Source organism: Schistocerca americana, chromosome 1, assembly GCF_021461395.2.
Source record: "Schistocerca americana isolate TAMUIC-IGC-003095 chromosome 1, iqSchAmer2.1, whole genome shotgun sequence".
Classification (NCBI taxonomy): Eukaryota; Metazoa; Arthropoda; class Insecta; order Orthoptera; family Acrididae; genus Schistocerca; species Schistocerca americana.
The window spans coordinates 61,222,851-61,248,055 of NC_060119.1; the positions used below are offsets into that span (position 1 = coordinate 61,222,851).

The following is a 25,205-nucleotide window of genomic DNA, read 5'->3' on the forward strand; positions in this document are numbered from 1 at the left end:
AATCGATTTTTGATCACATGGTGATCATCTTCAGTGCTGTACAAATTAAACTCAGGCACTGGTATCAAGCTATCACTAACAAACTGAGATCGCTTCTCAGTTTTGGTTATTGGTAACTTGATACCAGTTTCTGAGTTTAATTTGTACAGCACTGAAGACGATCACCATGTGATCGAAAATCGATTCTGCTATCAATAAAACATCAATATTATGGCCAACGCAGACCTTCCTTTTAATTTAAACACAATCCTGTAATGTTTGAATACAGCGTTAGTAGTATGCTGCTTGACACAGTCACCTTGATTAAATACGAGGGCAAGTCAAATGAAAACCTTAAATTTGTAATAACAAATCGAAATTTCGCACCGTTATCCTGTAAGTTGGTAAGCGTGCTACAAACAGCGTGCAGAATGGCCTGTAGGTGGCAGCATAGTGCAGATGTACACATACCGTCACAGTATCAGTATAAAGATGGTTGCCCCACTTACGACTTGCACCAGGGAAGAACAGTGATCCGTTATTCGGTTTTTGAGTAGTGAAGGTGTGAAACCTATTGAAATTCATCAACAAATGAAGGTTCAGTATGATAATGCATGTTTGTCTCATCAGCAAGTGTACAAATGGGGTAGGAAGTTCGCAAATGGTGTGACTTCAGTGGAAGATGCTCCTCGTCCAGGTCAGGCACAACGAGTTGTGACTCCAAAGAACATTGCAGCAGTTGGAAGTCATAGTGAAGGAAAACCGCCGAGTGACACTGAATGACATTGCACCATGTTTACAGATTAGTCATGGCTCAACACAGCACAATGTGCATGATGTGCTCCAGTTTCACAAAGTGTCTGCAAGATGGGTGCCACAACAGCTGACTCCTGAAATGAGAGAACAACGTGTTGATGCTTGTGAAGAACTTCTTTAGCACTTTGAAAGAGAAGGTGATGGCTTCCTTGAAAGAATCGTTACTGAAGATGAAACCTGGATTCACTTCCACCAACCGGAAATTAAGAGAGCGAGCAAGGAATGGCGCCACTCCTCATCACCAAAACCAAAGAAGTTTCGAACAGAACCATCAGCACAGAAGGTTATGCTGACACTCTTTTGGGATGAAAAAGGTGTCATTTTGGAGCATTACCTGCCTAGAGGGACGAGTGTCACCGGTGCATCATACATAGATCTCCTAAAAAATCATCTGCAGCCTGCAATCAAATCAAAGCAATGTGGATTGCTGTCAGCAGGTGTCCTTTTGCAACATGACAATGCAAGGCCCCACACTGCCCGTACAACAGTTGCAACAATCGCAGACCTGTATTTTGAGTGTCTTCCTCATCCACCACACTCACCAGATCTTGCCCCCAAGTGATTTCCATATGTTTGGACCACTCAAAGACGCAATGGGAGGAAAGAAGTTCCGTTCTGCTGAAGAGGTATGCCACGCGGTGCATGAGTGGTTGCATGGACTACCAAAAGAATTTTATTCTAAAGGAATTTATGCACTTCGTAAGTGCTGGAGGACTTGCATTGAGTGAGGGGGTGATTATGTTGAAAAGGGATACAGCTTTGTGCCACTTCTGCACAATAAATAATATTTAAAAAAATACTTCAGGTTTTCATTTGATTCACCCTTGTATCTTGACATAAAGTGTCAAAGGGATATGAAATGGAATGAGCTTGTAAGGACTGTAGTAGGAAGGTGAATGATTGACTCCATTTTATTTGGAAAATTTTAGAAAAGAGTGATTCATCTGTAAAGGAGATGTATTATAGGACACTAGTGCGACCCATTTTTGAATACTTCGAGTTTTTGAAACCGCACCATATCATACTAAAGGTAGATATTGAAGCGATTCAGAGGCACCCTGCTAGATTTGTTACTGGTAGGTTTGAACGACATGCAAGTATTACAGAGATGCTTCGGGAACTCATATTATAATCCCTGGAGAAAAGGTGACATTCTTTTCGAGGAAGACAATCGAAAAAAAATTATGGAACTGGCATTTGAAGTTGACTGCAGAACGATTCTACTGTCGCCAATTTTCTATTGCGTAGCAACCAGGAAGATAAGATATGATAAGAGAAATTAGGGCTCATACAGAGGCATATTGACAGTCATTTTTCCCTCACTCAATTTGCAAGTGGAACAGGAGATTGTACAGGATATCCTCCTCCACGCACCATAAAGTGGCTTGCGTATTATGTATATAAATGTAGATATCTTGTTTTGTTGTTTTGTTCTGCCTTACCTAATTCTTCCTTGATGGTTTTATTTTAATTTTTTTTTTACTTACAAGTGACATGGAGTCAGATATGTTGCTTGGCAGGAAATGCATATTTTGTCCAAGCATAATTATTTTCTTATAATTTTATTAAAATCTGGTTACTTGTTTGACCTCTCCCAAAATGTATTTTAAAAGGTCTTATTTGTGATTAAAATTATTGCTTCTACCAGGGCTCCATGGAGCTTGTATAAGAAGGATGTTTGTTGATGGTCCAAACATGTAAGAAAATTAAATGTGACACAGATAACACCACTGCAAAGGCAAGGAGAAAATTCAATAATATTTTGAATGAAGTTTGCAGCCTGTGCTGCTACAATCTGCAGGGTGACTTTTTGAACTATGGAAAACCAAATAATGCACAATAAATGCTGAAATGAATAAAAAGCTATGTACCATTTTCCATTGAAACCATTATTTATGACACTAGTAAACAAAGTGAAAGAGGGTTGTAACTGTGGAATCATCATCCTATTGCTGGGCTCATTACTAGACATTTCAAATCAAGCAAATATGGCATGTTTTTGTACATATCTGCACCGTATTATTAATATGAACCAGAAAGTCTCCCACATGACTGCTTGTTGTTATTCACACTCAGCCACCTGTTTCTGAAGCTTGTTTTTCTTTTATATATAAAAGAATTTTCACCCACAAATTATCTGTTTTTCTGCAGATGATGTTTCCTTATGCACAGAAAAGTTGCCCTGTGTATTTGGCGCAGTAGATTGTACCAGCTGGTCTTTATCACTCTGATTGAGGACCTGCAATCACTATTCCCATTTTCCAGGCCGAATGTTCCCAGGCTTACAAACAACTGTAACTGTGACAGTGTTGTTTAATGAGCATGTCTTTGAGGACTCTCCCTCCTCCTGAATTGTATGTTGTAAAAATATCTCCTTTTTAATCACATACCTGAATTTAGCCAGTTATCCTAGTTAAATCTCGATTCTACTGTATCCACAGTCTAAAACTCAAAATTCATTTCACCTCAGAACCTCTCTTATAGTATCTCAGTACCGAATTATCCCTATAACACGTTGACCTACTATACCATTCAACCTTCAACAACTCTGAAACGACAGGCTGTCTCCCCACTCCCACCCCCCTCCCCCTCCCCCCTCCCCCATAACTGATAGCAAAATTGTGTGTGTGTGTGTGTGTGTGTGTGTGTGTGTGTGTGTGTGTGTGTAGGAGGAGGGGGGGGGGGGGGGGAAGAGAGAGAGAGAGAGAGAGAGAGAGGAGAGAGAGAGAGAGAGAGAGAGAGATTCTAAATTAAATAAGGAAAGGGGAGAGAGAAATGAAAATAATTGTGAAGTAATTCTTAAATTTTACCAAATTGAAAAATATGGGGAGAGGGAGTGGTTCAACAGTGGTTAAGTCCAAGAGGGTGGCATAATGAAAGAATGCATTAGAGAGCAAATTTACTCCTGCAGATTTACAGATTTAAGGGGAAACTACTGTTGGGGTGGGGGGGGTGGGGGTGGGGGGGGGGGGAGGATGTCTAAATGACTTATGTGGTATGAAGTCACTCTGGTGCCTCAGATTGTGGTGTAGGACATTGAGTACTGAATGCTCTCACGACAAACTATTCTTCTGTGTCCATTTATGTGTTTACCTGTTCAGTGGTAGTTATTCCTATATAAAAAGAAAGTCGTGCACTGATCACGTGTTAGTTTGTAAACACGAGGAGTATCTCACATATTACTTCTCCTTTGATGGTGGAGGATTTACCAATGGTGAGGCTGGAGAATTTAGTAGTGGGTAGATACATTATGCAGGTTTTACAGCAGTAAGTTGCACACGTAGGTTCGACCAGGATGTTACAGAATTTAGGAGGTTAGTAGAGGGCTGCAATGAATGGTGTTGGGAGGACATCAGGTAGAGGATACCTAATTTCAAGGCCTGATTTCAGAAGTTCTTTGCCCTGGCAAAATGGACTACTGAGATATTTGAGGCCATTGTGATACTGGGTGATGGTGGTGCTTCTGACTTTCTTGGAAATGGAAGCTTTCTTGTTGCGAATAATGCTGTCTAGATCACATAATGATTTTTTGTTTGTTACATTATTTTTCCTTCTTCAGATTCAAACTTAAAACATCTGAAGCAAAGTTCAATGTCAATATGCAAAAAACCTATGCCAAAGTGTATCATTCACAAAAGTTCATAACGTGGTATGTTTGTTGAAAGGCTGGATATTTGTTTTTGATAAAGTTTTATGGGGTAGTTGGAAGAGAAGGAAACCCAGGAGGTGTTACTGATATATGTGTTAAGTATTTGATTTTGAACTAATTTGATGGCCTCGAAAGCCTGCTTTGTAAAGTTGGGAGTGTTTAGTATGAAAGGAGTGGCAGAGATGGATTGGAAGTGTGGTTGATAAGTGGCTGGTTGGATATGGACTGGATGTGAACCTAGGTTAGGTGTAGATTGACAAAATTAATGTTCATGCTACTAAATGAAGACAAAATAACTATACAGGGTGACCATAAAGTGCCACAATCATTTCGAGAGAACATAACTTGTAAACTATTAGACACAGAGCATTGTGGTTTGTTGTAAAATGTTTAGCAGCTCTCAAAGTTTTAGTTCTGTTATGCCAGAATTTCATTGAGTGCCCAGCTCATCACTCATAGAACATCATGGGAGAGATCAGACTTCTGTCCATGAAAGAGTCAGAATTACATTATCAAAAGCTTTGGTTTCTTCATTGACTTGTGCATGAAGTGTTGCAGTGTCACTGACTGGTGTTTGGAACATGTGGACCTTAATGGAACCGCATAAAAAGAAGTCCAATGCTATGAGAATGGGAGACATGGAGGCTACGCGACGGGGGCATCGTGGTGCATCCACATCTCAGGAAATGTGTCATTATTCAGCACACAATCGAACTCTAATGTCGAGGTACACCATCACATTGGAAGTTGATGGACAGCTGCAGCAGATGTGACAAGTTGTGGGATGGTGCATGCAGAAAGAAGACAGTTCCCAGGTAGCGTGGAACTACAGAATTTATTTCTTAAGGAAGCAACAGGAAAACATGAACAACAGAAATTTAATCTATACAAAGAATAAAAGAGATCATTCTGATCAGCTGAGAATAACTGTTACTCTTGGAAAACAATTCTATGAAGATGCAGAGAGAAAGCACACAGTCTGTCACAATTCGTTACTCTCCAAGGTCACAATTGGTTGTGGTCCCAATCGGTGATGCACTTGTGTTGTCTTCATCCGGTATTGCTGTATCAGCGACTTGTTGTTTACTTGGCGGGACACTTTGCGGCACACCTCTGGAGAGCTGCAGGTGGCAGTCCTGTATAGGCCCCCTGGTGTAGGGCTACCCGGAAATAGCTGGCGTCACATGGCCTCGTGGATGCAAAATAGCGCTGGCTTTCCAGTGATCGTGGTGCCCTCCATACCGCAGCACATGGTGCAGTGAAATCGAACAGTGTCGGCTGCAGGAACCTGGCTTGACGGCAACCCACAGGACATTGCTGTGTGGTGGTGTGCCAGGACATTAGGCACCCGAGGTACATAGCATTCTTCTTCCCTTCAGAGAAAGTGACTATGGTGGAGGTGACATACTTCCCTTTGGAGAGAGGTGGCAAAGCCATCTCGAGGTGTAAACAGCAGCCGCGATGGAGACGACAGCCAAGAACACAGTACTCCACTTCTCATCAGAGGGAGCTGGCAAAGCAATCTCGAGAAGTAGATGGTGGCAGTGGTGGACACGACAGGCAAGGACATAACAGCAGCTCTTCGATCTGTGGTAGCTGGAACTGTTTGAAACTGTCCAGGTAAACAGTTCCTGTTATAGTTTTCTCTGTGAATAAAACTGAGCCTATCACCCTTTTATGCATAGAGTCACACCAAGCAGTAACTTCGGGCCATTGTTGGATGTGTTCATACATGTTGTGTGTGTTTTTGGAACCCAAAGTCATAATGTGACAATTTATGTGTCCAGAAATGTGGAAAGTTGCTTCATCTGGAAACAGGAAATTTTTCAGTTGTCATTGTTGGCGTCTATGGAGGCCAGAGTGAAACACGCAAATGACGACAATGATTGGCCACAACGCTTGGATCATTTGCACTTAGTTTGCATAAAAGTGTAACCACATATGTAATACTTGATCTTGTTTCCTACAGTTTGTGTGATGCATAACAAATTGGACTCTCAGAGCTGTGTTGAAATGAAGTTTGAACACTATGGACGTATGTTTGAGACACGGGGGAATGTCCACTTCGGGGAAGGCTTTTGACACTGCTTGTCTCTAAAGTTTTTGAAGCACCTCTTATGCTTATTTTTGCCAGTGGTGCCCTCCCACATAGGCTTTGATAATTCAGCAGTACTATGTCACAGATTTGGATTCTGGATACCAGATGACACATTGCGCCTTCTCCTGGTCCATCGCCTTTTTTTTTTTTTTTTAATGGTAGTATGACTTCATGGACACCCTGTATGTACCAATTATGCGAACAGAATGTGCAGTAAAAATAGAACATGCTGAGTACTTCACACCTTTCTGTAAATTATTGGTAAAATGTTATGCATGTGAAAAATCATTTTGCTGCCTACTATTCATCAAGTGAATGGTAGTGTTTAGTTTGAATGAATGTGTATGATTAACCCAAGTCCAGTGAGAGAGTGTAAATTTTACTGAGTTAAAATTTTAAGGAAAATAAGTTTCAAATGTTTGCCAGCATCCAACTTATCCATGAAGATACAAGTGAATGTACCACGGAAAAATACTAATTCTATGTTATATTATTAAATATTTGTAGTTGGTGTAAAATATGATGCAATTGGTATGTTATAGGTGATGGCAGGAACTGGAGACTTGGATGTATTGAGACTTGTAAGACATTTACGCTCACGTGTTGGTCCAGCAAACAGTGTCGTAACTTATGGATCACACCTTGCGACACATATGGCCCTTGGTCTATTGTTTTTGGGTGGTGGTAGATACACTCTCAGCACTTCACCTTCAGCTGTTGCTGCAATGTTATGTGCCTTCTTTCCTAAGTTTCCAACACACAGCAATGATAACAGGTGATGTCATTACAGAATTATTTTAAAAGATATTGTTTGTATCTAAGGAATGTTATTTTGTGTGACAGTACAATGTTTTATGTGTCTTGTTCACTGTTACACATACACAGAACTGCATGAATTTATAAATATAAATCTCGAGTTAAGACATAAAGAAATATTGCTTTCAAAAAGATAAGAAAAAGTTAAAGCGATAGATATAAAGAAATAACAGACATTGATTTCCACAAAACTTCATCACACACTGTCTTATGTACCTGATGTCCTTTTTGTCAATTTAGAGGGAACTTCTGTATTTTGAACTGGTCTGTAGTGTCATTTTGTCTGAGGATGAAAATGGTTTCGTGAATTACCTCACAGTTCCTTTGTTGGTGTGGGCAAGTATTGTAGCAGTTTCATAGAATCCATATTATTTTGACCTTTGGACTTCCATCTATTACCCCCCCCCCCCCCCCCCCCCCTTGGTATTCAAAAGCATGCATTGTTTCTGTGCATGACATGCTGTAGAAAAACGAACAGTATGGTACATAGCATAACAACTGTGACAAGAGTGTCTCTTGAATGGTTTCAGTACCATTCAGTTTGATGTGTGAGAGAGTTGTTATGAAGATACACTTTTGGAGCTTAGGTGGAAATCCTTGAAGGGAACAAGACAATGTTTTGCAAATCACTATTAAGGAAGATCAGAGAATCTCCATTTGTGAGTGCAGGATAGTTCTACGGTCTCTAACATTCATCTTGTGCAGGTACAGTAAGGACAAAATAATTGAGATTAGGGCTCATATAGGTGCATATGGGCTATCATTTCTCTCTTGTTGTGTATGTGAGCGGAACAGGAAAGAGAATGACTATCAGTGGTGCATTGTTTACTCCAACATGTGCTGTGCAGAGACTTGCGGACTATGTAGCTGAAAAGAGGCGTGTAAAAAAATTTGGTTGTAATGACAGTGACCAATGGAAATAAATAATGAACACACAAATAAGTGATGAAGCACTTTTTTTTAATGACATAACACCCCTGGTAGCTGTAGGTATAGTCAGGATAGCTAGCCATCATCTAGCAAATGGTTGGTGATGGGGTCCAGCATCAGCAGGTGTGGAGTGGATGGCAGTTGGATCATTCCATGTCAGTTCAACCAGGGGCTCCAGCTCATAGTCTCAGATTTGATTGAAATTCAGTACACTAATTCTACCATGTGTGGAACACTCATGTATACAGTATTAGTTTCCCCTGCCAATTAGTTCCAGAATTATGACTTGTGAAAGAAGGTGGGGTGACCCGGAAATTGAATCCCGCATCTGGCAATCTATCTTCAGATCCAACTTCAGGTCTTAATAACTTTGGAACTATTCCACACAGTCCAGTGAAATTTTTACACAACCCAGTAACATCCATTTAGAGAACACACTCCATGAATCAAAACAGCAACAACATATTTCTGAGGGAAAATAAAAAATTCCAAATTGTGATTTAAAAAATGTAATACATTAAAAGGTACATATTGTAGCTGCCCTCTATGCCAAATATAATGCACTCAAAAACGATATAAATTTTTTGTGGTAAGCTTAATGTGGCCTAAACACCCACAGAACTCATCAAGCCCATATCAGTCACAAAAACTGAGTTACATGCACACGAAAATACAAAAATTTGAAAAATTACCTGAAAAACATGGATTTTCGAAGTGTGGTAGCACAAAAGGGACAAGTGGTATCCAAGCCAAATTTCACACACTGCATAAGAAGACCATAATTACATATATCTCAAAATTTCAGCATGTTATTGCAAGACATTTGTGTACAATAAAAGTTGACAGAGATGTATTTGATTATGTTTCTTTTAACACGATTTAGCAAGTAATAGTGATGATGCAGACAGCTTGTTTCAGATAAAGCTGCAGCAATTGTTGGGAACCATTAGGCAACAGAAAATTAAACAATGGTAGTTTTCAGGGACAGAATGAGTCATTGTTAGGCAGGAACAACAAAGGAAACAAGCAACAATTACAGGTTACTCATGTTTTTAAGATTCTAGTTCAGACTTGTCAGTACTGTTGTGGAAAGTCAGTATGGAGGCAGAAGAGTGTACTAGTGGTGCTTTTGCTCAAACAAGTTGCAGTATTAGTAGCGCACAAGTATCTGAATGTCATAAAACAACATATGGAACAAAATGTGGCATTTGCTTTGTACTGTATGATCTTGATGAATTGGACCAAGATTTGTTGCTATGGAGATCCGGGATACACCCTCTGGGCACAAGAAGTACAGTTCCAGGAAACTTTAGTGTTTGTTATCATCATATGAAAGTGTTTCTGGTTAAGTATTCTTTCTCACAAAGAAGTTGTTTTGGTCCATTTTGGATTCATAAGAAGATAGTGAAGTGTAGCCTCAGAGAAATTGATATGAAATCAGTATTGAAAGTGAATCAGTGCATGGGACTTAACATGAAACCAGGACAAAAGTTATGTTCCATCCCCCCCCCCCTCTCTGCCTCCCCTCTCCTTCCCCCCCTCCATAACCAAACTTGACTGTACCTTGATGCTTCAGGATGTGTCTTTACCAACTGATCGCTGATTGCTTCTTGCAGTCAATTTCGTGCCACAATTCCCCCCTCCCCCCAAACCCCTCTCCTTTCAGTTAAGTATCTTTTCATTAGTTATTCAATATAACTTCAAAATCTTTACCTTTTTACTGTAGCAACACATTTCAAAATCTCTTACCCCCTTTTTGTCTATACTGCAGCCACATTTCACTTCCATATAAACTACATTTCAAATACTTTCCATAATGACTTTTTATCACATAAATTAATATTGGAAGTTCTGTTCATCCCATGTCTCAAGTCCTTTGCCATCTCTCACAGTCTTACAATATCACTGGCACTGCCCAAAAGATTTCGTTTCTGAGCTTTACTATATCTTTAGTTTTCTTTACTGCATGCTCAATGTATATGGTGGATAACATGGGTGATTTGCTGCACCCTGTTCACTCCCTTCCCGACTATGCCCCCCCCCCCTTCTCAATTACTGCCCCACCCCCACCCCCACCTCCCGTTCTCCCATTTCTTCAGCCTGGTTTGTGTAAAACATATAGATAACCTTTTGCTCCCTCTATTTTATCCCTACTACCTTCAGAATTTGAAAGAGAGTACTCCAGTCAACATTGTCAAAAGCTTTCTCTAAATCTACAAATGTTGTAAATGTAGGTTTGTATTTCTTCTGTCTACCATCTAAGATAAGTCATAGATTGAATGTTTTCCTACCTCAAGATCAGCTTCTACCTCCCTTTCCTGTCATTGTATAAATAAATTGTTTTAATATTTGGCATCCACAACTTACTAAACTGATGTTTCACCATATAGTGGAGATGTTGATTCACAGACAGGCACAACAAAAAGAGTGCTAAGCAAGTAAGTGTTCTGCCAAAATGCCTTCTTCTGATTTAGACAACACACACACACACACACACACACACACACACACACACACACACACACACACACACACAAAACTCACAGACATATGCATGTCTACAGTCTCTGGCTGCCAAGGCCAGATTGTGAGCAACAGCACATAATGGGAGGAGTAATCTGGGTGGTGAGGGTAAAGAAGAGGCTGAGTCTGGAGAGGGGGGCGGGCGGGGGTAGCAGGGTAGGGGTTGGGGATGGCAAAGTGCTGCCTGTGAGAGCATACACGGAGAAGCTGGGGAGTATCTTTCGTATCATGTGGACTTGTGTTTTTCTGCTACTGGTCACATTTATTTCTTTTATTTAACTTAACATACAACAATGCATCTCAAGCATATTTTGCTCATTATCAGTTGTTTATAAATACACATGGTAATTAAAGTGACAGTGTCCTTGTCTGAATTAATGTAGGACTATTTTGTTCACTGTTCTGTTGCTGGAGTGGCTATTGGGGCATTTGGGGGCAGGGGGCAGGCAATGGTTGGCCACATTGTCTTCCGCTGGTGTGGAGCTGTGTCTCATTGTTGTGATTGACACCACAGCCTGTGGGGGATGCAGATGTATCTGCATCAGTTGTTACGGTATATTAATCATGTGATATACACTAGATATGCATGCAATTGGGGAAAAAATTGCTGTAGTTTTCCATTGCTCTCAGCCATTCTCAGTACCAACATAGCAAGGATAGTATTACAAGTCCAGGGCAATTTATAATCCAAACTGTTGCCTCTGTAACTAATGAAAAGGCTGCTGCCACAAACAATTTGTTAGTGTGACCTCTCCAGAGACACTTTTCTGAGTAGTTGCACCTATGGCACAGCCAACTGCATTGTTGAGGCAGGTAAGCCAAGCCAAGCCAAGCGATGCCACCATGACAAGGAGTGTCCTGTTCTTGATGCAGTTTCAGTTTGATCAGAGTGTGGTCTATTGGTGAAGTTTACTGTGTAGTGTCACAAGGATGTCATTTTGATGCTGTTCGGTATGGTTGAATTCTTAGAGGTATTGAAGCGAGTCCCTCTCCCTCCCCCCCCCCCCCCCCCCCCTCTCTCTCTCTCTCTCTCTCTCTCTCTCTCTCTCTCTCTCACACACACACACACACACACACACACACACACACACACTGTGACATTGAATGTGCCAGAAAGTGTCATTTTAAATCTACATTCAACATAGACTAGTCCAATATGTATTGAGGGTAACCATTTCACAAAAGACTATATATCTGGCTTTGTTGATATAACAAAGTCCTGGTGCACACAAAATTGCTGTTGCAAAGGCTATAGTTGTCTGAGGATCTGCAGAGTACCTACAAACAGCCTATCATATTCTCAGAGCAGTCTGTCTATATGGCATATATCTCGTAATGTGTGTCCTGCTCAGAGCAGTGTAGAATCATATCCATTTATAGTGGAATCAGCAACATGGGATCCAAGTAAGAATGAATGGAAAAATGTGCATTTTCCAGATTAATCCTGCCTCCATTTGCAGAGTGATCCATGGTCCACATTTATCTAAACATAATGTGGTAGTTTGGACAATCACAGAAACATCATGGAAAGATGACAGTTTGGCAGTGGTGGGGGTCTTTGTTTAGGAGTGCATTCTTGCTCTACACTGTACTGCCTCAAAATATTCTCTGTCACTCTCAAGTTCAGTTTTACCTTTGTGACAGTACACAGTTACCCTTGTGTGTAAGTGGTCTTTATTTAGTGTTAACAGCATGGTCACAACCTGTGACTATTCAGTATCTTTTACACAAAAAGACTTACACAGCTATAGATTAAATTGACCTGCTTCCTGCTTGCTCAATGATTTTCCTCATACACATCCGTATAAATGAAAAATAATCTTACATGCTTAAAAGTGTAGTGTGTTGTATACAAATAAAATGAGACCATTCACAATCACGCCAAGATAATAGTAATCCCTGCCTCTGCCAAAATTATTTTAAATATTGTATAGCAGTGTAGTGATAAAAAACACTTCCCTTTTGTAATTTAAAATAATGACTTAATGTAATATTTTGTTTTGTTATCGCACATAACAAGATAACAAAGATGTAATGACGCACTAGTCAGAGATAATAATGATAGGAGGAAGTTAAACATATTGCTACATTCCTCATTATGTACATATGTTAATCACATCAAAAATTCTAATCTGACTGCATTTACTTTCTTGACTAAATTAAAACCTCTCTTTAAGCTATCAGATTCTATCTGTGAAATAGCTATTATCTCTTTTCTTTTAAGCTTTTATTAAAGGGATATTCTTGTTACTTTCTTTAATAGACCATTTCAGTTTATTGTACCAGAACCACGTTACTGTGTGGTCAGGGTGGAACAATGAAATAAAAACATCAGAACTTTCGTTTTGCATTGCTGTAAGGCATGGTGAAGTTTATTCTCTGTAGCTCGACACACACACTGTACACCATTTCCAATGTAGCCCCAATCCTAACTTGGCTTTAACAGTAAAAAAAAAGCCATCACCTCTGCAAATTAATTGATGCTGAACAATTTTCAACCTCTTCAGATGTTGGCTTCTAGCTAATTACTTTTCCCAATTATATGTTATAAGAGTGTGTGGAATCTTGATCCATCTCAAGAAACAAGTGTCTAATAATGCTGTACTTCAGGTTTTAATGGTTCTTTAAAACCACTCGTGAAGTTCAGAATGTGACTGACAAAATCTTATGTGTAAGAAATAACATTGTCTGTCAGGAACTCAAGCTATCCGGTATCTAAACAGTAGTCACTGTTACAACCATAAATATACTGTTGAGTCTCATCATGACCTATCATGAGCACTCAAGGCAATTTCGCAAAATTCTTCCCAACAATAAATAGAAGACAACATCTCAATAAATGTGACTCTGCACAGGCAAAACTACTTTGTACCAGTATTCAAGTCAGAAATACTTCCAATAAAAATCTCTACATTGTACTCCATTATTAATACAGATTGAGTTGTTCCAGATTAAATGATCAGTCTTTGACCAGCAAAGGCTCTCAACCTAATTTCTCTTTCTTTTGCGTGACCCTTAACCTACCAATTAGTCAAGTCAGATTAATTCCGCACTCCATAAATTAACAGAATATACTGATTGACTGAATGGCACTAATTTTTTTAGTCTGTGTATTCCCTTAATATGACCTGATAATTTCCCCATTAAGTTTGTTAGTTAGTTTGTCAGTTAGTCAGTTTCATGTTCTGTCGATCATTTGTACTTTTAATCATAACGTGAAACAGGTGAATTTACATTCACATTACACAGTCATATGTGAATACAGCTATATGCTGATCATATATATTTTTAAAAAGAGTGTTGTTGCTAGTTAATAATTCATACCTATCACATTTTACAAACTAAAGAGTCAGAAATTCTTTTATGGAATAGAAGAAATTGTCAAGGAGAGACTTTTTCACTTTGTTTTAAAATTTAAATTTGCTGTCTGTCAAACATTTATATCAGTGGTTGAAGTTATCAAAAATTTTTGGGCTGCATTGTGCACCCGTTTTTGTGCTATAGATAACCCTAATGTGGTATAATGTAAGTCATTTCCTTCTGGTATTGTAACTGTGTACATCATTATTCCTTTTGAACAGTAGTCAAACTACTAACTACTTAAACAGATGTCTAAAAAACCAAACATTTGTAAATCAGTAGTTATATCTAAATATTATTCACCACCTACGGTGACTAATTTCTGCATATTACCAGCCACGCCACTTTGGCATGTTACAGAGCTTCCTCCTTGTACAACCTTATTGGCAATCAACACTCACTTATACATTGTATTTCTATCAATTGAAACATAAACTGTGCCGTACTCAGTCGAGATATTTAATACATTGGTAATTGTGTCTCATAGATGTTACCAGGTAAACTGTAAGTCATCCTGATCTTAATCAAAACAAACACATAAAACTTAACTGGAGAAGATTTAGATGTCATTCTGTACTTATAATAAATCAAAGGCTTTCTTCTACTTGAGAGATAATATGATATCCTTACACTCCATAATAGATCTATTAATTTTTCACCCACCGTTATAGGTTTCATTCTTTGCACAGAAAAATCTCAACAAAAGTTAAACAGTCATCCAGTAACTAACAAGAAAAATATATAAAATTTGTGCTAATAGGGATCCAGAGGCCACACATCTTCCTTCCTTAAACAGGCAATATTCTGAATAATCTTTCATTACAATCGGGTGTCCCTCTATGATTTTTTGCCCTCACGCTTCCCTCCAGTACTAAATTGGCGGTCCCTTGACGCCTCATAATGTGTCCTACCAACCGACCCCTTTTTTTAGTCAAGTTGTGCCACGAATTCATCTTCTCCCCAATTCTGTTCAGTACCTCCTCATTAGTTATGTGATTTACCCATTTAATCTTCACCATTCTTCTGTAGCACCACATTTCAAAAGGTTCTATTCTCTTCTTGCCTAACTGTTTATCGTCCATGTTTCATTTCCATACATAGCTACACTCCTTCAGAAAAGACTTCTTGACACTTAAATCTACACTCAGTGTTAACAAATTTCTCTTCTTCAGAAATGATTGCTTGCCATTGGCAGTATGCACATTATATCTTATCTACTTCAACCGTCATCAGTTATTTTGTTACCCAGATATCAAAACTACAAATTTCTTTTCTTCAGAAACACTTTTCTTGCCATCGCCAGTCTACATTTTACATCTTCTCTATTTCAATTGTCATCTGCTGTTTTGCTACCCAAATAGCAAAACTCATCTACTACTTTAAGTGTCTCATTTGCTAATCTGATTCCCTCAACATCATCTGATTTAATTTGCCTACATTCCATTATCTTCGTTTTACTGTTGTTGATGTTCATCTTATATCCTCCTTTCAAGACATTGTCTACTCCGTTCAACTGTTCTTCCAAGTCCTGTGGTGTCTGTGACAGATTTACCTCAAAGTTTTTATTTCTTCTCTCTGAACTCTAATTACTACTCCAAATTTTTCTTTTGTTTTCTTTACTGCCTGCTCAGTATACAGATTGAATAACATCGGAGATAGGCTGTAACCTTGTCTCACTCCCTTCTCAACCATTGCTTCCCTTTCCTGCCCCCCAACTCTTATAACTGCCATCAAGGTTTCCGTAAAAATTGTAAATAGCCTTCTGCTCCCTGTTTTTTACCCCTGTCACCTTTCGAAATTGAAAAAGAGTATCCCAATCTACATTGTCTAAAGTTTTCTTGAAGTCTACAAATGCTGTGAACGTAGGTTTGCCGTTCCTTAACCTATCTTCTGTGAGAAGTCGTAGGGTTAGTATTGCCTCATGTGTTCCTGTGTTTCTCCAGAATTCAAACTGATCTTCCCGATGTCGATTTCTCTCAGTTTTTGCATTCGTCTGTAAAGAATTTGTATTATTATTTTGCAACCATGGCTTATTAAACTGATAGTTTGGTGATTTTCACACCTGTCAGCACCTGCTTTCTTTGGAACTGGTATTATTATATTCTTCTTGAAGTCTGAAGGTATTTAACTTGACTCATACGCCTTGCTCACCAGATGGAAGAGTTTTGTCATGGCTGCCCCAAGGGAGTAGTCCTAACGGAATGCTGTCTATTTCCAAGGCCTTGTTTTGACCTAGGTCTTTCAGTGCTCCATCAAATTTTTCACGCAGTATTGTATCTCTCAACTCGTCTTCATCTATGTCCTCTTCCATTTCCATAATATTGCCCTCAAGTACATATCCCATGTATAGACCCTGTATATAATCCTTCCACCTTTCTGCTTTCTCTTGTGTACTTGGGACTGATTTTCCATCTGAACTATTAATTTTCGTACAGGTTGTTCTCTTTTCTCCAAAGATCACTTTAATTTTCATGTAGGCAACGTCTATCATACCTCTAGTGATATATGCTTCTGCATCCTTGCATTTCTCCTCTAACCATTCATGCTTAGCTATTTTGCACTTACTGTCGATCTCATTTGTGAGATGTTTGTATTCCCTTTTGTCTCTTCATTTACTGAATTTTTGTATTTTTTCCTTTCATCAATTAAATGCCATATCTCTTGTATTACCAAAGGATTTCCACTAGCCCTTGTCTTTTTACCTACTTGATCCTCTGCTGCCTTCAGTATTTCATCTTTCAAAGCTATCCATTTTTGATCTACTGTATTCTTTTCCCCCGTTCTTGTCAATTGTTCCCTAATGCTCCATCTGAAACTTTCTACAACATCTTGTTTCTTTCATGTTATCCAGGACCCATCTCTTAAATTCATACCTTTTTGCAGTTTGTTCAGTTTTAATCTACAGTTCATAACCAATAAATTGTGGTCAGAGTCCACATCTGCCCCTGGGAATGTCTTGCAGTTCAGAACCTAGTTCCTAAATCTTTGTGTAACCATTATACAATCAATCTGAAACCTTTCACAGTCTCCAGGTCTCTTTCCATGTTTATATAGCCTTCTTTCCTGATTCTTAACGAAGTGTTAGCTTTCATTAAATTACAGTCTCTGTAAAACTGAACCGGGGAGCTACCTTTTTCATTCCTGTCCCCCAGTTCGTATTCACCTACGACTTTTCCTTCTCTTCCTTTTCCTACTATTGAATGTCAGTCCACCTGAACTATTAAATTTTTGTCTCCCTTAACTATCTGAGTAATTTATTTTATCTCATGATACATTTCTTCAATCTCTCTTTCATCTGCGGAGCTGATTGGCATATATACTTGTACTACTGTGATAGGTGTGGGCATCATGTCTAGGCTCCGATAATGCATTCTCTATGCTGTTCATAATAGCTTACCTGCATACTTTTTTTTTCATTATTAAACCTACTCATGCATTAGCCCTATTTGACTTTGTATTTATAACCCTGTATTTACTTGACCAGGGATCCTGTTCCTCCTGCCACTGAACTTGACTAATTCCCACTATATCTAACTTTAACTTATCTATTTCCCTTTTTAAATTTTCTGATGTACCTGCCCCATCAAGAGGTCTGACATTCCATACTCTGATCCATAGAATGCCAGTTTTGTTCCTCCTGATAAAGACGACCTCCTGACAAACAAAACTCCCCATCACAACGCCATCAGATTTAATGATAAGATGGCCCATCAAGAACTGAACACCAATAAAACATGAAAACAGGAAGGAGGTGAACTGAACTGTGAAAAAGAAGCAAAATAAAAAATGAACGATCCAAGCTGAACATGTGCAATATCGAGAGAAACTGAACAGCCGTGGCATCGTGGTTGAGTGGTCATGATGTGGGACTGTAACCCAGATGAGCCATGTTCAAAACTCCCTCGTGCCATTTATTTGCATTTTATTTATTTATTTACTTTTTCTCACGTCAATATGAACTGTTCGACTGGTCATTGAAATGTTTGTAGTCTTTCTGTAGCCTTGGCAGCTGTCATACTATACATGGGTTATAGAATATGTCTCATGTGGTAAGAATACATTACCATTGCAAGCAAATGTTACGAATAGTGAGAGCAGGCAAGTTACCACATAGATAACTCACAGAAATGAAAACAATAAATAAACAGGTCTGAACATTGTTACAACAAAGAACCCGTGTAATTGTGAAACTGTTGTGTTCATTTGTTGCAGCATATGTGACAGACTATTATGTATTCACCATTTCCTTGGGAATGATCACTTTCATACAAACACTAAATTGGGCAGGGAGGCATATCTTATCCACTTAGCAGGGGTACAGATTAGGTGCATTGATAAGAGATCCCTATCATATGACACATGTCCTGTGGCTAATGCCCTGTATGACACATCAGACGTGTTTTCCAGTGGAGGATTCGGTTGACTTGTTGTCTTGTCATCAAGTTTTCACTGCTAATAGAGTAGTTGTGCAGAATCAAGTGTCACTGTAGGACTGAACCTTACACCTCACTGTTGCAAATGCCACAGAGACAAATTTGAGTAAATCGCCAGGACATCTCTGCTCTTTGTTGCTGATCTATATTGCAATTCTTGTCCTTGGATTGTTCACAGTTCAGTACACACTCTTCCTGTTTTCATGCTTGATCTGTGTTCAGTTTTTGACGGGGCTGTCCACTGGGCCCTCTTACCACTAAATCGGACAGGGTACGATGGTGAGTTTTGCTTGTGAGTGGTCCCCACCCAGAGATTTGAATGGGGGACTATTTTACCCAGGAAGCTGCCATCATCATTTAACCATACAGTAGAGCCACGTGTCCTTGGGAAAAATTACGGCAGTAGTTTCCTCTTGCATTCAGCCGTTCACAGTACCAGCACAGCAAAGCTGTCTTGGTTGATGTTACAAGGCCAGTCATCCAGACTGTTGCCCCTGTAACTACTGGAAAGGCTGTTGCCCCTCTTCAGGAACCATATGTTTGTCTGTCCTGTGAACAGACACCCTTCCTTAATTTTCAGTGTGATGCCTTGCCATTTTTTTTTTCCTCCAGGTACAGTTGTACAATTTCAGCCTTAGGCCATTTTCACGTATTTTATGGATGATTTTTAGCAGTAAATTACACCGTGTATGTCATTGCTCGTGTGACTCCAGGTTATGGTCGTAAAATAAATCCGAGATGTTTTATGGTATTTTAGGAGCACATTACTTTTGAGCAAAGCTTTGCAACAACTACTTGAAAATAATGTGCTCCTAAAATAGTGTAAAACATCTCGGATTTATTTTATGAGCATAACATGGAGTCATAGGAGCAACAACATACATGGCATAATTTACTTCTGAAAAATCATCCATAAAATACTTGAAACTGGCCTAAGGCTGAAATTGTACAATAGTACAATAATAAAGAGAATGGTAGCTGAAAGAGTCACGAAATCTTTCAAAAAAGATACCCCTCCATTGTGGTTGCACCTATGGTATAGCTATGTGCATCGCTGAGGCATGCAAGACTTCCCACCAATGACAAGGTCCATGATTCATTGGAGGGGGGGGGGGGGGGAAGGGGGGGGGGACATTATAAGTATACAAAACTAACTGATGAAACAAATAGCTATGAGCACTCTATCTTGTTGTACCCATGACTTTGATAAGTATATCTAGCAACATTGCAGATACACCTATCAAACCATCACCAAACTTAATACATCTTGTAGGCATGAGGCCTCCTTCCTTCTACCTCAAACTTCTTTCTAACTCTCTTCCTTTTTGTCGTTGAAGCCTAACTTATCCTTCTTTTCTTACAATTACAGAACCACGTAGCTGTAAACAATCTGTATCATCTAATTCTTTCACTCTAAGAGCTACAGATTCTTGAACAACGTTCTTTATTGTTGTAACTTTTCTGTCATAAGAATTTGGGTTCTATCTCTACTTGAGCCCCTGACATGGTTTTAATGCTCATGTTCTTGTTCATCTGAAACAACTCATTCGATGTTCCACTTTTCATCACGTTCTCTCTTACTGGTTCCGAGTTGCATGTAGGTCAATACAGTAAATTGAGTATATATTTAATTTGCTGTTTTTCACAGCATTTATGTCACCTGCAAAGGAAAAAAAACAACATAGTGTCTCGTAATGTGACTGATGAAACATACACAAGCAGAAGCAAGGCATCAAAGATGGAATATTGGGGCCGTACATGCATAATTACTTCTGAAACAAATGGTAACTGATAATTAGAGTTATTCCTATCAACATTTTTTTCCTGTTGCAAAGATATGATTTGATTCTTATCTTGCATAACTTCAGCTGCTTTCTATGTTTTATGAGGCTGGTTAAATAAAAATGCTGTATGCAGTAGAATTAAAGAAAATAGAACTAATTATTTTTAGAATTGAGTTACATTTGTGGTTCATTTATGGAATTTTGAAATATTTTGCACTCTGTGAAATATCATGTGAAATAAATTGTGTGCTAAATATAACATTGGTTTTTACAGGTACCATTTACAAGCATTTCGTCATTTATATGTACTGGCTGTAGAACCACGGTTGCTGATGCCTCGAGATATTGACCAAGGCACCTTGTGCTATGCACATGTGAATGTTGTTTACCTGGACACCATCCACTACCAAGGGCAAAGTGTTCGATTAAGAGCACCGTGCATGTTACCAGAACTAAATTTATTGAAAGAGGTATGTGGGGCAAATAGTTTTATTTTCAGTTTGTTAGCTATAGAGAACATTTCAAATCTGACTGCCTTGTATAGTAGAAATTAGGTTAGATGTACTTGTAGAATAGCAAGATTGATGATTTGAGAGACCTTACTAAGGACCTCTAACCAGAACAAAAAATGAAAAAGAAAGTTAATGTATGTTTTTTGTTGCACTGGATTTTGAGTAAGAATTATTAACTTACGATGTCCACTTGTTATAGGTCCGAGTGGAGGATGATCGCTATTGGTCTGTGACTTTTCATAGGGACAAGAACTGGGATAATTTAAGGTAGATATTTATTTATTGTATAATAGACTTGAAATACAGTTGTGTAATTAATCTTCCACTACCCCTTCTACCACACTATATAACTTAAATGTATCAAAATGTCTTGCTTTTTGGGCTGTTAAACAGGTTTTTCTAAGCTCCTTAAAGAATACATTCTTAGTGCAAAATAACTGTAAATAAACATAGTGTTGCATTTATTACACAGAAAAAGGTGCAAAAGTCATGCAGTGTAGTACATGGTGACACGCGGGAGACGGACGGTTTTGAACTGCATAGTACTGAGGGCGCGGTAGTGGGAGGTGGTCGTGGTGGGGATAGTTCTGATCCACACAAGACGCCATTTAATTTACTCAGTCACTATGGAGCAGTGGGACTTGCAACATCGAGTGTTTGTCTATGACAGTTTCGTGAAAAGTGGTGAGTCTATTATTGCTATGCAGCGATTGTTTCGTGCGCAGTTTAATGTCGGCCAACATGGAGCTGTTCCAAGCCATAACACAATCCTCAGATGGGTGGAAAACTTCAGATCAACTGGAAACATACTGGATAAGAAGCATCCTGTCCCGAGACGCAGAGTAACAACACCAGAAAATGTTGAAAGGGTAAGGCAAGCGGCAGTCAAAAGACCAGGACGGTCAGCTAGACATCATGCTAGTGAGTTACGAATCAATCTTGAATCGGTTAGACGAATTTTGCATAAAGAATTAAAATTCTGTCCCTACAAAATGCTCATTGTCCGACAACTTACCGAGCGAGGTGGCGCAGTGGTTAGACACTGGACTCACATTCGGGAGGACGACGGTTCAATCCCGCGTCCGGCCATCCTGATTTAGGTTTTCCGTGATTTCCCTAAATCGCTCCAGGCAAATGCCGGGATGGTTCCTTTGAAAGGGCACGGCTGACTTCCTTCCCCATCCTTCCCTAACCTGATGAGACCGATGACCTCGTTGTCTGGTCTCCTGCCCCAAACAACCCAACCCCAACCCAACCCCTCCAACAACTTAAAGAAACTGATTTTGCTGTATTAGAAGACTTCGCTTACAGAATGCAAGTTATTTTGGGATCGAATGAAAATGAAATTTCATTGATGAGCGATGAAGCTCATTTTCATTTAAACGAGACCGTGAATAAGCAAAACCTACATTACTAGGCTCCAGAGCATGCACACCTTATCCACCAGCGTCCTCTACACTCAGAAAAAGTAACAGTCTGGTGTGCTCTTGGCTCTGTTGGCTTTATTGGACCTTATTTTTTTGAAGAGAATGGGGCCACAGTTACTTTTAATTGAGTTCATTACATTCATATGCGTTTGGTTCCAGCAGGATGGGGCAACATTGCACACCGCAAACACTTCATTGACAGTTCTTAGATGCATGTATCCTGGCCGTATTATCTCACGTTTTGGCAATGTTCCTTGGCTTCCCAGGTCTCCCAACTTGTCAGTATGTGACTTTTTTTGGTGGGGTACCTTAAGAACTGTGTCTACAACCACAAACCACGAAATTTGGATGAGTTGACAAATGCAATCATTCAAGAAATTGCTGCCAGCCCTGCAGAGATTTTAGTCCATGTGATGGAGGATTTTGAGAAGAGACTTGCGTCCTGTATTCGAAATGATGGACATCACCTTGGCGACATTATTTTTCACAAATTACTTTGTTAACTAAAATGGCAAATAATGAGCTTTGATTTTGGGTAAATAAACATGCGTTAATTTTAAAGTTGGATGAGTATTATTTCATTAAAAACCGTCCATCTCCTGTGTGTCACTAAGTACATCTTACTTGCAATTGGCAATTCATAACTCCCTAACTAAACACATTTTCAAGTTAAGGTCTTACAAATATACATATAAAAATATAACCCACAGTCATTATCATTAAATGGAAGGAAGTGAGTTTGAAAGCTACCTTCAGGAACATTTTTTTAATGCACTATCAAATTTCAAGTCTTTTGGCCCCATTTATAGGTGTGGCAAATTCTCAGTTTCAGGTAATTTTTGTTCTTACATTAATGTTGTACAAACATAAACCAGTTTATACAATAAATAGTTAATTAGATAGATGAACAAACAAAAGCAGCATACTAAACACTCTGCTTCATTTAGTGGCATTTTCTATATTCTGTTACACATCTTGCTCAATCGGTCACCACAATACAGTCCACAAAAGACAAATATACAAGTTCGGTGAAGTGTACACAGAATCATGTCAAAGATATATAAATTATTCAGATGTTGGCTATTTTCAGCAAAAATGCAGTTTAAACATGCAGAGCATAGTGTATTTACTTATCCAGTCAACCTAAGAAACTATTAACATACCAATGCAGATGATGCTACTGCAAGTAAGAGATTAGACTATATGTCTGTAAAACCGCAGGACAAATTACAGCTTTCTTATGTCATACGCTTGTTTGAATAATTGCAGGTAAATTTCAATTTCTTCTAGCAAATCTTTTTTTTACCTTGCAGGAATAATTTATTTTCCCTTCTATACTCCCAAGGGGAATAGGTGCCTAAGTGGTGTGCTAGTTAAGAAAAATGACAATAAATGCCGGGGTGTGCTGGAAGATATGTGTGGGATGGTTCTAACATACTAACCTATAAGCTGACAACTACAGTAAAATTCAATGAGCTAATACCTCTTAATCAAGGAGGGTACTCGCTCATGGTGGAGATTCTGGGTTGGGTGGACCATGACTGGCTTACAGCCTTTGTTTGATGTTATCTGACGGCACAGGAAAACCTACTTCAATGGCATGCTTGGCGACAAAGGGGCACTAAAATGGCCTGGGATGGAATAGAACTAAATCTGTCTGGTTTCCTGGCACGCACTGCACTTCACTGCACTTTTTGTGCTACTCTGCATGCAGTACTCCGATTGCTGATACTGGGAGGATGAACCAGGTGTCCACATCATGCTTTGATCCAGTAGTACTCATCTTGTTAAATGAACTGCGACAGTACACTGACACCGAGTGCGGAATAAGAATCCTGTGGTTCGTGCACACCCCGGCAAAATGTGGCAGACGAAGACGCGAGCCACATGCTGTTGCACGGCACGAGTGAGCTGCTGAGAGCACGGCAGGGGTTGTTGCCTCATCAGAACGAAACAAGAGACTGCTCGAGTGATAGTTCCGTGTGCCTTGTATCTGGCAAGTGTGGATGCCTAAATTCTCCCTCCGGTAAAGCTGACCAGCGAGAGTGTTGGGGGGCTGGTTTCTGGTCTACACAGCCCCCTTCTCTGCTGCTACAGATGGAGGCAATGGAAGGAGTCGCTACACAGTTCCCCCCTTTCGAGAGAAAAACAAAGGTGTCAACCACACAGAGGGGTGTTTGAAGCTGACTAACAGTGCTTGCTGGGGGGCATGCATGAGTTGGTACTGCTGTGCTCATGTTCGCGCTGTGGTTTCCGATGAGAGGATGGGCATGGGCAGCTCCTACACATGGCGCTGGTAGCGTGTGAAGTAGCATCACTGCTCCAATGGTGCAGATGCTAGTGGCGATGGTGATGACACTCTGTTGAGAGTGGCGGGCACATTTGGGGCAGGGTGCTGCTGATGTTGGCTGGAGGCTGCGGAAAGGGTAGTGCGGTGATGACATCATGGTCCCAGGTACTGAGGGGTGTTACTCTTGTATTCGGTTAGTGGTAGACCAGAGACAGTGTCAGCTGGTGGTTTGGACATGCCATCGTGGGGCGGTGTCGATAGTGGTACATCAGGGACAGCAGAAGGTGTTGGCATGTGTTGTATCGAGTACGGTGTTGATGGTGTTGTGGCTGGATCTGGTGGTAAGTGGGGTAACTCCACCTCGATGGTGCTGTGCTCATTGGCTGGAGGGGCCTCTACGACTTACGCCGGCTTGAGCCTGTCCGTGGAGATGGATGCTGTGACCGCAATCAGATGAATGGAGAACGTTTTGTCCCCAAGGAGTGGAGTGGGCCTGAATACTGAGAGTGGAGCGGCAGTTGGTAAGCATCAACCTGAAGCATGACGTGTGCGTGCTGTGAGGTCATGGTGGATGAAGGTATGGTGCTC

At 39.8% G+C, this 25,205-nt stretch overlaps 1 protein-coding gene across 3 annotated transcripts in view; it reads left to right on the forward strand.

Moving 5' to 3' along the window:
- Nucleotides 1–25,205, forward strand: part of LOC124547995 (anaphase-promoting complex subunit 1) — a 374,510-nt gene that overhangs the window by 280,276 nt on the left and 69,029 nt on the right. For all 3 annotated transcript variants that reach the window (XM_047125147.1, XM_047125148.1, XM_047125149.1), the window contains 3 exons: nt 7,085–7,317; nt 20,663–20,858; nt 21,100–21,167. In XM_047125147.1, the coding sequence (XP_046981103.1) occupies nt 7,085–7,317; nt 20,663–20,858; nt 21,100–21,167 (497 nt within the window). The remainder of the gene's footprint in view (nt 1–7,084; nt 7,318–20,662; nt 20,859–21,099; nt 21,168–25,205) is intronic.